The sequence below is a fragment of the Typopeltis vanoorti genome, chromosome 11 (assembly GCF_054136105.1).
Source record: "Typopeltis vanoorti isolate ZY-2024b chromosome 11, IOZ_Tvanoo_1.0, whole genome shotgun sequence".
Taxonomy (NCBI): domain Eukaryota; kingdom Metazoa; phylum Arthropoda; class Arachnida; order Uropygi; family Thelyphonidae; genus Typopeltis; species Typopeltis vanoorti.
The window spans coordinates 137,132,837-137,146,532 of record NC_143559.1 but is presented as its reverse complement, the minus strand read 5'-3'; the positions used below and the strand labels follow the sequence as shown (position 1 = coordinate 137,146,532).

Genomic DNA, 13,696 nt, shown 5'->3' with positions numbered 1-13,696 from the left:
GGCCACATGGCCCGGATACACACACTCCTTTCCTTCCTAACACACTTAAACAACCAACACCCTAGAATCAAGTTCACCCTGGAAAAAGAGGAAAACACTAGCCTCCCCCTTCCTAGACACACTAGTTACCCGCCAACCTGATGGTACCTTGGTTTTCTCAGTTTTTAGAAAACCCACCCATACAAGCAGATACATTCACCAACAACCCCGCCCCACAACAATATGGAGTTATTAAGACACTATTCAACAGGGCTAAACTAATCTTCAAATGACCAAGCCCTAGGCCCTAACCACTGAACTAAATCACATCCTTAACACTTTCTCAGCCAATGGCTACCCCCCCAAAAAATCCAAAAAATACTAAAACCAGATATCCACAACCCCCCCTTCACAAAAAAGATTACTCTAAATCCATCACCATTCCCTACATCCGAGGCACCTCGGAAAAAATCAACAAAATTCTAAAAAAACAAGACTTGACCACTTGTTACAGACCATATAGAAAATTGGCATCCCTTATCCGCTCCACTAAAGACCAACCACTTCCCCTAGACCTACCTGGTGTATACCATGTCCCTTGCAGCTGTAAATTGTCCTACTTTGGCCAAATAGGCAGGACAGCAAATATCAGAATCTCAGTACACAAGGACTACATCCGATTTCACCAGTACAGCCACTCTGGGCTTGCAGACCATGCTCTGGATACTTGCCACAGAATAAGGTGGAAGAAAGCCACAGTAATACACCGCAGCAAGTTCAAATATGAAAGACTATTCATGGAATCATCCTCAGCCCTTAGGAACATGCCAAACCTCAACAAATTTGGATGCATGAGACTGCCCCAAATGTGGGAAACACATCAGAAGAACTTCAGCCCAAAGGCCAAGAACACCTAATATAGTCCACCAGGGAGGCACCATCAGGACTTTAGGAAAATGGTAGCTTCCTCGCTTCGTTTCTCGTTTGCTGCTATATAGTACTTGCATGCACGTGTCTTTATCTTAAGTTCCCATGAAGATGGCAACATGATGTTGCTGAAATATCAGAAAGAAGTATATATTAAAGTTGATTTAATTTATATTTCTAGTGTATGCTGTCAATTTCTTAAGTATTAATTATCATTATCATACCTGTCATACTTAAATTTTTTAAGAGTGTGGTTATCAAGTGTGGAGGACTATAATTTTTGTATTCGGACTGGTAAATGAGTAATTATTATTATTATGTGACACCTCCAGGGAGTCCAAAGACTCATCGAGGGAGAGTGTGCCACCAGCATCGAACGATTGATTCCCTTCCAATTACTAACCGTGCTCAAACTTGCTTAACTTTTTGCAAGCCATTAGTAGCAGAGACTCTACTAATCGGTGGGCAGCGTAATGAGTTTCCAAAATTAGAATTATAAGTATTGTGTAAATAATGATTAGTGTGGGTCTACCATAATGGATCATAAAATAAAATTCCATGGGCGTGCTGGACTGATGATGATGACAGTGGTGCACCGGGGGGGACTGGGTCCTGCAAAAAAAAAAAAAAAAAAGAAAAAAAACACTAGAAAATTTTCCAAAAATCTTGTCCTAATTAAAATTCTTTTTTTTATGTTATGTTGTGTCTTCTATTTCTGTACTACTTATGAATTAGCGGTCACATAAGGTGGGAATATCATATAGCTCTCGAGAATCACGCTGTGAACACAAGGTGAATGAGGTAGTGCTTGGGCAGACCAAGCGCTACTTTGTTTGCCTCCAGCTTCCTTGCATGTGACAGTTCTTAATCTATAATTTTACTCTCTTTAAGATGTTTCATTTGATTGCCTAGATAATGCTGAGCTATTGAAATGACATTATGTTAATACTTAATTTAATCAGTAAATTATTTATTTTCATTCCTGTTTTACATTTGTTCTGAAAACTCCAATACTGTGAATATAAAAGAAATGTAAACTTATTTAAGTTGCTGTTGCTTTCAATTCATTCTGAAAATACAAGTATCCTAGTTGCGATGATATTTCACATACATTTGTTTTCTCATCTTTGGATAAAAGATAAAAACGAGAATATCATTTCTTGTCAAGTAAAATTTACTTCCTGACCAAGCAAAAATATTGTTACAAAGACCAGAAGTGAAATGAAATGCACACACAAGAACTAGTGTCACTGGACATGGAAATATGAATTAGCAGGGTGCACATTATAACATCTATTTTGAAATACTGTAGTACTGTTGCAGTCTTCATTGGTAAGTGGAAATACGTATTATTAGTATCAGTATTATTTTTTTGACCATCACGAGATCTCTCAGAGGAAGTCTCCATCTATTCTCCATGCTACAATTGCAATTACAGTCTACAATTAGCTCATTCAACATTGGTGCATTCTTAACCATTCTGCCAATTGATTACTCTCTATGCAATTACATCTATTCTATCTCTTTGTTCACTGGACATCTACAGATGCCGTATGGTCACTCCAATGCTCGGTGATGTGCCACACCAGGCTTCGCCATATAGTCCTGTTGTTTGCTTTTCTGGAGACCTCGACTCTGAAGATTAGTCCGTCCGTCCATCCATCCATCCATTCATGGTCTTCCTCTTTTCCCAGGAACTTTACCTTCTGTTACTGTTCTGAGAAGTCCTCCTTCCATCCTTTCTGTGTATCCAAAATATTTTAACACTCTTTTGTCAATATTCTTCAGAAACCTTGAAAGTTCTACTGATCTTTTCTAACACCAATTCATTTGTATGTCTTTCAGTATATGATATCCTCAACAGCCTTCTGTAACACCACATCTCAAAAGCAGATATCCTTTTCTTATCTGACTTCTTTAGGTTCCAAGTCTCACATCCATAAGTCACTGTTGGAAAAACAATTGCATCCAAAATCCTCAACTTTGTTTCCATGGAGATAGATCTATCCTTCCAGATTTTAGACAAGTCTCTGACTGTTGTTTTAGCCATTCCTAACATTTTCTGATGTCTTCTGAACAGCAAATCTTCACATTCATAATGGATCCCAGGTACTCAAACTTGCTGACTTCCTCGATTCTTTACTGATCTTGTTAACTTTGTCAAGAATTTGTCCTAGCTTTTTCATGTCATTACAAAGGAGTATTGTATTATCAGCATACCTCAGAATACTGATCAATCTACCTCCTATCTATCCTAATTCCTGTCTTGAGCTTATCCAATGCTTCACGCATGATGTCCTGTGTTTATTATCATTATTATCCAGGTCTCCATGGAATCAAAAGACTCATCGTGGGAGGTTCCTCCTAAGAAACACAAAGTCTATCATACCACTCCTTAAACTCACTGACTGCTCTCACTCTCACCACTCCATCAGGCAGTGCATTCCATGGTTCAACCACTCTCCATGCAAAGAAACCACTCCTCACCCTCTTGCTCACGTTTTCCTTTCGTATCTTCCAGGGATGGCCTCTTGTCGTCACTCTTTCCCGCTGTTCAACCAAGCGAAAGAACTCCCCAGTGTCAACCCTGTAACCACCTCTCAACAGTTTAAAAGTCTCAATCATATCACTTTTCCTTCTTCTATCCATCAAACTCTGCGGTCCACATTCCCTCAGCCGATCCTCATAACTAACATTGTACAATCCTGAAACCATCTTTGTACCCTTTTGACAGTTAATTTTTCCCCTTCAAATCCTGGGGACCAAATCTGAGAACAATAGTCTAAGTGTGGTCTGATCAGAGTCTTATACAAAGGAATAATAACCCTCTTATCTCTGCAGGTCAGTGTCTTCATAATAGCAGCAATCCTCTGTGTTACCTTTACCACCTTTACAATATGTCCCCTAAACTTCAGGTTTCTATCAATCATCAACCCTAGATCTCTTGTCTCCCCTACTTCCTCCAGTATAACTCCTACCATAGAGTATGCAGCATCCCATCGATGTTTCCCAAACTTTAAGATCATACATTTTGCTGCATTAAACCGACATCCCCATTCATTTGTCCATCTATCAAGTTTATTCAAATCCTCTTGCAGGGCTGCTACATCTGCACTATTACTAATAATCCTCCCCAGCTTCATATCATCTGCAAACAACTGAATATCCAATTGCAATCCACTGACAATGTCACTGATATAAAGTTTAAACAATATAGGTCCCAGTACTGAGTCCTGTGGGACCCCAATTGTAACCCTCTGCCTCCTTGATACTTCCCCACCATACACAACTCTCTGATACCTATTGGACAACCAATCCTGAATCCAGTTGACCAATCTGACATCCAGACCCATGTGCTGCAACTTAAATATCAGCTGATCATAATCTTATCATATAATAAGGCACAAGAGCAGTAGATGAGGAAAAGGCATATACTGCCATTTTCTTGGATTTAGCAAAAGGCATTCAACAGGGTGCCACATGATAAGCTGATATTTAAGTTGCAGCACATGGATTTGGATGTCAGGTTGGTCAACTTGATTCAGGATTGGCTGTCCGATAGGTATCAGAGAGTTGTGTATGGTGGAGCAATTTCAAGGAGGCAAAGATTACAAGTGGTCTTCCACAGGGCTCAGTACTGGGACCTATATTGTTTAACCTTTATATCAATGACATTTTCTGTGGATTGCAAGGGGATATTCAGTTGTTTGCAGATGATGTGAAGCTGGGAAGGGTTATTAGTAATAGTGGAGATGTGGTAGCCCTGCAAGAGTATTTGAATAAGCTAGATAGATGGGCACATGAATGGGGGTGTCAGTTTAATGCAGCAAACTGTAAGGTCTTGAGATTTGGGACACATCGATGGGACACTTCATACTCTATTGGAGGAGTTGTACTGGAAGAAATAGGAGAGAAAAGAGATCTGGGGTTGATGATTGATTGAAACCTAAAATTCAGGGGACATATTGCGAAGGTGGTGAAGTAACACAGAGGATTGCTACAATACTGAGAAGGGCGCTAACCTGCAGAGATAAAAGAGTTATCATTCCATTGTGTAAGAACCTGATCAGACCACACCCGTGTTCTCACATTATTCTCAGATTTGGTCCCCAGGATTTGAAGGGGATAAATTAACTGCGGAAAGGGTACAGAGGCAGATGGTTTCAGGATTGTACAATGTTAGTTATGAGGATCGCTTAGGGAATGTGGTAGATAGAAGAAGAGGTGATATGATTGAGACTTTTAAACTGTTGAGAGGTGGTTACAGGGTTGACACTGGGGAGTTCTTTCGCTTGGTTGAACAGCTGGAAGGAGTGATGACAAGGGGCCATTCATGGAAGTTATGAAAGGAAGCTGTGAGCAAGAGGGTGAGGAGTGGGTTCTTTGCATGGAGGGTGGTTGAACCATGAAATGCATTACCTGATAGAGTGGTGAGAGCAAAAACGGTCAATGAGTTTAAGGAGTGATATGATACTTTGTTTCGTAGGAGGGACCTCCTGCGAGAGTCTTTTGACTCCATCGAGGCATGAATAATAATAATAATAATAATATAATATAAGTATACTACTGTGTATCCATCTCCTTTGTCCAATGTACCCGTCACCTTATTGTAATAAGCAGATTACTAAAACATGACCTCTCTCTAGCAAATCTATTCTGTCCATCAAAGACAATACCATTGTTGTCAACACAATTCTGGATCCTGGTTCTCACCTGCCTTTCCAACACTTTAACCACAATAATGAAACACATATAGGCCTATAATTTGATAATTTGATGCTTCAGTTCTGTCACCTCCCTTATGAAGCAGAGAGTAAGCTTTTAAGTGTAATTACGTAAAACCCCATTACTGTAATTTGCAGTAACTGTGGCTTACTTAGTTAATGGCATAAAAGGGAGTTGAAGACATTCTTCTGGAAATAGTAAACATAGATTGCATGAGTACAATGTTTAGAGCTAAACTTCAGAAATCAAAAATGCTGATGGAATTAATATTCTATCAACTCAAAGTAAAGTATGCTAAACTTTGGTGAACTCTGAACTTCTGTTCGTCTGCAACAAGCAAATCTTCTACCTACACTTTTATATTGGTGAACCACCCTAATTAATCTTGGATATAGGTTGATAGTGTATGCACAGATTTTAAATCTGTGTTGTGTGAAGTATAGTATATTTGAACTATTAGTATATCTGATAAGATGCTGTTGTAGTTCAGGGAATGCAGAAAATATCAATTGTAAAATGTTTAGGCAAATTAGTTGAGCATGTAAAAAAGAAGGTTATCCTAATGGGAGACTTTAATTACAGGAATATAGATTGGAAGGAGGAGATAGTTTATGGGAACAAGGAGAGTGAGTTTGTGGAATTTCTCAGAGATAAATATCTTAAGCAGTATGTGATGGAAGCAACTAGATGCTTTAATGTTTTGGATTTGGTGATAAGTTCACAAGATGTAGTTGTTAATGAGGTATTGACACCTGCTGCCGGTTGGTTTGAATGATCATGAGGTACTTGTTTGGAAAGTGATTAAACAAGAAAAGGTTACTGCCAAAAATGGGTATATGTGAAAGTGTAAAGCATGTGATTATAGGAAGCTGTTTAGTCAGCATCAGTACATTGGGTAGATGAGCAGAAATGATGTTGACAATGAATGGAAACTACAAGGCAGTATCTGACAAAAGCAATGTATAACTGCATACTAAGGGTAAGCGAGTAAATAGAGTAGGATCGAAATGGATGAACAGTGAAATCAAGGAAGGTGAGTTGGAAAAGGAAATAGTATGGAGGATGTACAAGAGAGTCGGTGGTGTTCTTATCCATAAAGAGTATAAAGTGCATTCTAGTAAGGCAACGAGCATGTTAAAGAAAGAAACGTGGCTTGTCAGGGCAAAGTTAACTCAAGGGAATTTTTCTGCTAGATGGCAAGCAAGAAAAAAATTAATTATGGCAGATTGACACTAGTGGACAGTCATGGCAGCAGAATGACAGTTGTAAAGGCTATAGTGGAATTATTGAATGCACACTTTATCAATGTATATCATACTGGTGTAACTGATGCAGTGCAGTATATAGAAGGGAGGCAAGGATTAGGAGAATTGAAAGTGAAAGAATCAGGTGTTGATTGAGTTAGATGTTAATAAAGCTGTGGGAATGGATAACATATTATTATTATTACATGACACCTTCAAGGAGTTCACAGACTCATCGAGGGAGGGCACCTACTCTACTCTACTCTCTGTCTCCACCACTCAATCCACTAACAACAGTGAACTACAACGACCATCATCTCATCAGCTACACCAATGCCATCTACCACCCACTAGTACTTTCACAGAGAATCACAAACATCCATGCCCATGGCGGGATTCGAACCCTCAGCCTTATGGCTGGAGAGCAGATATATGCTAACTACTCTGCCAACCAGGCTGGCACCTGGTTGGTGCCACGTATCACCATGTATTCTTAAGGAATGTGCACCATTTTTGGCTATGCCCTTGACTTGGTTATTTAATGAAAGCCTTGCAGTGAGTAGGGTTCATAAGGAGTGGAAAGAAGGTAAAATAGTACTACCTTTAACATGTTCGCTGCCAACTACGAGTATACACGTAGTTGGTAAACCAGCTACGAGTATACTCGTATGATGCTTACCACCGGCAACGAGATTACTGTACTGACCTTGAAGAAGTGAAAATGCTTGGCTTGTGGAGCTAGCATCAAAACTGTGTATTCTCATAGATGGTGTATGCTCTGCACAAGTCAACTACACGTATACTCGTATCACGCTTACCGCAGGCAATGAGATTACCGTACTGACCTTGAAGAAGTGAAATTGCTTGGCGTGTGGGAACAGGCTATTCCAAAGTAGCGTGGCAGCGAACGTGTTAACACCACTCCTTCCTCCTTTTCTATCTTGCCTATTCTCATGAAAAACATCATATCCATCCATCTCTATTCCTTTCAAAATGTTATTTTCATCTAACCATGTCACACTTATTCCAAAAATTGGGTGAATATACTCTATTAATACTACAATTTCATTTCCTTTAATACTTTTGGCACATTCTTGCTTATTTCTGGCTCTGTAAAATTCTTCACCATCCCTACTCCTCAGAGTACTCTGTTATATACTGCCTAAGGTAGTTGTCCCTCAAAACTCAAGAAATTCATTCTCTTTGCTCCCAGATATTGTCTCTTCATTCCGGTCTATATTACTGTAATGAAAATCAGCCAATAATGACCACCCTTTTCTTAGTAGCGACTGATTTGCCTATACATTTCCTTATCACTGCCCACCATATATTACCAGGTCTATAGCAACATCTGACTAGATATTTCATTCTATTCACCTCCTCCTCACACCATACTGCTTCAAAACCATGGTCACTGTTCACCCCTTTCATCTCCGCCTGGTTAGCGTATTCGCTCTCCAGCCAAAAGGCTGCGGGTTCGAATCCTTCTGTGGGCATGGGTGTTTGTGATTGTCTGTGAAAATAATAGTGGTGATGGTGGAGAGTAGATGGCATTGGTGTAGATGATGTTGAGTGGTGGTCACTCAACCTCCCTCGATGAATCTTAGGACTCCCTGGAGGTGTCAAATAATAATATAATAATAATAATTACTCTGCTACTTTTAACAGCACTCCTCCCTCCTTTTCTATCTTGCCTATCCTCATGAAAAACATCATATCCATCTGTCTCTATTCCTGTCAGAATGTCATCCTCATCTAACCGTGTCTCACTTATTCCAACAGTTTTTGGGTGAATATACTCTATTAATACTACAGTTTAATTTCATTTATTTTGAATACTTCTGGCACATTCTTGCTTATTTCTGGTTTTGTAAAAATTGTAAAAAGCCTCACCATCCTCACTCCTCAGACGTGACTCCTCCATACTCTCCTTGGTTGCTCATTACTGATCTTACACCTCTCCTCAGACCTGTTTGTTTTCCCCTACATCCCTGGCAATTCTAATCCTTTGCTGTACACACATACATCTGCTTCTGTATCCATCAAGCACTCTTGTCACACAGTGTTTCCCTGACCTATCCCCCTTTCCCTGTTTGTCTTGTGTTCCTTCTCTCTCATTCTTTTCACTCGTGCTACTCACTTCTGCATTCACAAGCTCTTCTACTCTGCTTACCTGCTGTTCCACATAACCTCTTGCTGCCTCACATCTTCCATTCACTTCAATCATCACTTCGTGTCACTCCAGCTGACTAACACTAAATCCATTTAAATGTAGTCCATTTCTTTTATCAAGCTACTTGTTCTGTCAGCTCTTCTTTCAGTATTTCATTTTCTCATTTCTTACCTATCCACAACTTTTCTTGGCTGTGCTTTATATAATTCTCATGTAAGTGGTAATTAGTTTCATCCTTCTACCTCATCCACAACCTCTTCTTTCACTGTTTCATTTTTATATTTACTATGCAATACTTTTTTAATAGTTTGCAAACCTTCTGTGGGTGTATCAGTATAATCCTATAGTATATCAGTACTGTGGGCAGTTTATAGAAAAATTTTACTCATCTTTTGATTATTTTATTTGTTTTTTTTTTTTTTTTTTTGTTTAGTCTAGAAACTCTGCTCTAAAGATGAAAAAGAATTTTTTCAACTGACTTCAAGCCTTCAATAACTAGGGTGTAGTCTCACACCTAAAGACTATCACAAACATCCATGTCTAAATCTGTATCTGTAGCTTATTGGAGACCAAGTCCATTAACCACTTGGCCAACCAGGATAGCAAACCTGATACTCAATTTATCCTCCCATTAAATAAGAGTATAAGAGTATATGTAATATCACTAAAATTAATTATTCAACAATTTTTTTATACAATATGCTGATATAGGAATCAAAAAAGTAATATCAATTCCTAAATCAGCATATTTTATAATAAATTATCATGCTATTATTAGGAAACATCAGTTCCATGGAGGAAATAACAAACAAGATGACACCAAAAATTTATGTTCAGTATTCTCTGTGGATTGGAAATGATATGGATGTGGCATTTTCTCTGACTCTTCGTGTGCCTTCTAACATCACATTTTTTGATCTTATGAGAATTGCTGCTGCTGATAATCCAAAATTCAGGTGAGTGTTAATAAATAATTACCATTACTGTGCCAGTTACATCAAAAATGATGGACCAATGCTTTGATTGTAATTTTTTTGTTTTTCCAGTAATATTTAGAAGTATTGAATGGCTTTTTTTTTTTTAATGTATGAAAAAGGTGCTGTGGTTTATAATGTTGCTATTTACATAGCTTCAGAATAATACAGGCTTTATTATAAAGAGAATTTTTTTTTTCTAGGAAAATAAAAATGGAAAATTTTATAAGAGAGGAATATTTAAGGAATTTTCCTGCTAATTTTCATTTAACTGCATTGATTTTGAAGTCTGATTAAAGTATTCCATAATTTTTATTTGTATTATTATAATTTTGTTATTATTATTATTATGTGACATCTCCAGGGAGTCCAAAGACTCATTGAGGGAGGGTACCTACTCTCTACCTCAATCCACCAACTACAACGAATCACAACTACACTAATGCCATCTATCACCCACCAGCACCACTAGTATTTTCACAGACAATCACAAACATTCATGCTACGGTGGGATTCGAACCCGCAGCTTTTTGCCTAGAGAGTGGATACGCTAACCACTCAGTCAACTGGTGTTTTGATCTCAGGATTCAGTAGCAGCAGACACAGTATTTTGGAAATGGGTGAGTTACTTGTAGATACCATGTTAGAAGATTAAGAGAATCTTAAAGATGCAACCATGGATTTGACCTTGGGAAGTATTGCAGAGAGAGAGAGATGTTTTATCTGATGGCAGTGACTGTGTAAATGATTGTCTGGTGAAAGCAGGATGTGCTTGAGAGAACTGCTGTTAAATAAGATGGAAGACATGAAGGCTGATTAGAGGGATAGTGCAGTAGAATGAAAAAATAAAATTAAAAAATTGCAAAAAAAAAATATATATATATATATAGAATTGATAAAAATGGCAACAAATGCTTAGTCCACCCATAGTACAAAATGTACTACAAGTTTATAATAACTTTTCTTGGGTGGGAATTACCCATAAAAAAAAAATAGGATGGTGAATGAAGAGGCTGGCTAGTACAAAGAAAACGAGAGTAGGTATGAGAAGGGTGTGTGAGAGTGCAAGGGAAAAGAAGATGAGAGGATGAGATGGGCAGAGAAAGATAGGAAAGTGGAGGAAGCTGAGAGAGTGTGGAACATCCCTAATTGATGTTATGGATAATGCAGCAGAAATGTGTCACAGACATGATAGCAAGTGTTTGCCCTGGTATGATAACACAGAGCGGAGGAGAAGAGTAGTGATAATGAATGAAAGATGAGAGGAAAGAGGGAAAATGGGAAAGAAAGGAGAGCAAGAAAGAGATTAGAAGCAGAAAGTATGCCAGCGACAGACGAATGAATGAAGCTATTCAGAGAGCCACGTATGTAGATTAAGTAATTTAGGATGTGCAGAGTAGAGTGACAGAGAAAGTGCTTGCCAGGAAGAGCAATAGAGAGTATGGCAATGAAGCAAGGGGAAACTTTAGAGGAGATAGAGTGATGTTTAATGAATGACTTGAAAGATAGCATGAATAATGTTGCAAGAGATTTAACCATTTAACCACCTTGCCAGCCATTATGGATCAAATACGCATCCATCATATATTGCAATGTAATATCAGTGATATTACGATTTTAATATGCACTTCGCATCCATGGTAACCTGGCTGTATATATATGTCTTGGCCGGTAGCGTGGTTAAGATTGATGTTATGGATAATGCAGCAGAAATGTGCAATAGACATGATAGTGACGTTTTCTGGGTAAATGAGTGTGTATATGTGTTAGGGCAAGGACACTATAATTGCAAGGATAGAACATAGCATGGATGACCTCATGTAAGGATAGTGGCTTGTATTGTAGAGCCAAGTGGAATATGTGAGGAGTACAAATATCTATATGAATATTGGCAATACGTTGGTTTTTCTTGCAGCATTGATTGACTCTGTCTTTCCAAGAATTGTTTGTACTAGTGAGACTTGGTTAACTAAGGAGGATGTTCTTTCAGTGATAGAAATTGAGGGGCATAACAAATGTTTGCATGATAGGGAAGGTAAATAGAGTGTAGCATTATTAATGACAGGAAATAAACTGTGCCTCTCTCTGTAGAAAGTCAGAATAAGAACGACGCTAATGGCTTCGAGAGTATATGGTGTGAGATAGAAATTTATAGAACAAGATATTTAGTGCAAGGTTACTATAGATTTTAGGAAACATAGATATATATATATATATAAGCAAGAAATTGAGTAGAGTAGAAAAGATGTTGTGGCCTTACAAGAATACTTGAATAAATAAATTGAGTGATTGGGGCACAGGAATGGGAGTTATTATTATTATTATTTTTTATTATTATTACCACGGGCTACTCCAGGAGTCCTTAGACTCATCGAGGGAGGCCCTAAACATCATGTTCACACAGCTGTTCAACATTCTCACAGTATCTATCATACCTTGCCTTGAACTCGCTCACTGTCATAGCACCCACAACAGACTCTGGCAGCTTATTCCACTCATTTACCACTCTAAAAGTAAAGAACCCAGCTCTAACACCCCTGCTAACCACGCTCTTGCCCAGCTTCCATGGGTGTCCCCTAGTTCTCCCACCACCAGTCCTGATCTCAAAAATATCATCTGAATTAATCCTATAGAATCCTTTTAGCAATTTGAATGTCTCAATCATATCTCCCCTTTTTCGCCTATCAACTAGTTTCTGCAACCCACAAATCTTCAACCTGTTCTCATATGGTGCATTCCATAGACCTGCTATCATCTTAGTCACTCGCCTCTGGATCCTCTCAACCTCCTCCCCATCAAGAAGGAACCGAGGTGACCAAATCTGGGCACAGTAGTCGAGATGAGGTCTTATCAGGGCTCGGTACAGAGGTACAATAACTTGTTTTTCTCTGCTCGTCAAGGTATTTTTCAACAACCAAGTGAGTTGATGAGCTGATTTAGCTACTTTCGCAATGTGCCCCCTAAACTTCATCTCCCTATCCACCAATTCAATGTTAAGGCAAAATGTAAGGTTTTAAAATTGGGAAAACAAAGATGGAATGTAGAATTTATGTTTGGTGGGGATATATTGTCGAAGATGGAGGAAATAGATCTTGGGGTGATAGTGGATAATGATCTGAAATGTAGGGGACACATTGCCAAAATTGTGAAGATAATACAAAGACTTCTGGGAATGATGCAGAGGACACTGACTTGTAGAAGTAAGGAGATTCTTGTTTAATTATATAAGGCTTTGATTAGGCTACACATGGACTATTGTGCCCAGATTTGGTGACCTGGTTTTCAAAAGGATGAAGAGATGTTAGAAAGGGTCCAAAGGCGATTGACTAAGGTAGTTTCTGACTTCTGGAATGTCTCATATGAGGAAAGATTGAGATTGAGAAGATGCAATTTACAGAGTCTAGTGGATAGGAGGAAGAGGGGAAATATGATATATGATAGTTGTTATAGGGTCAATTTTGGAGAGGTTCTACAGACAACAGTGGGAGAACCAGAGGTCATCCCTGGAAACTGTATAAAGAGGATGTGAGAAGGAGGTTTTTTCATGGAGAGTTGTGAATGATTGGAATGCCTTGCCTGAGTGTGATATCTGCAGAGAATTTGAGTGTGTTTAAAGTGTGGTATGATGAGCTGTGTGTATAATAAAGGGTCCTCCTAGATGAGTCTTTGACTCC

At 38.6% G+C, this 13,696-nt stretch overlaps 1 protein-coding gene across 1 annotated transcript in view; it reads left to right on the top strand.

Annotated features, from left to right (window-relative positions):
• LOC150102099 (uncharacterized protein CG3556-like) overlaps positions 1-13,696 on the top strand; it is a 117,557-nt gene that overhangs the window by 94,750 nt on the left and 9,111 nt on the right. The window contains exon 4 of the mRNA XM_090399983.1: positions 9,827-10,004. Within this exon, the coding sequence (XP_090256109.1) occupies positions 9,827-10,004 (178 nt within the window). The remainder of the gene's footprint in view (positions 1-9,826; positions 10,005-13,696) is intronic.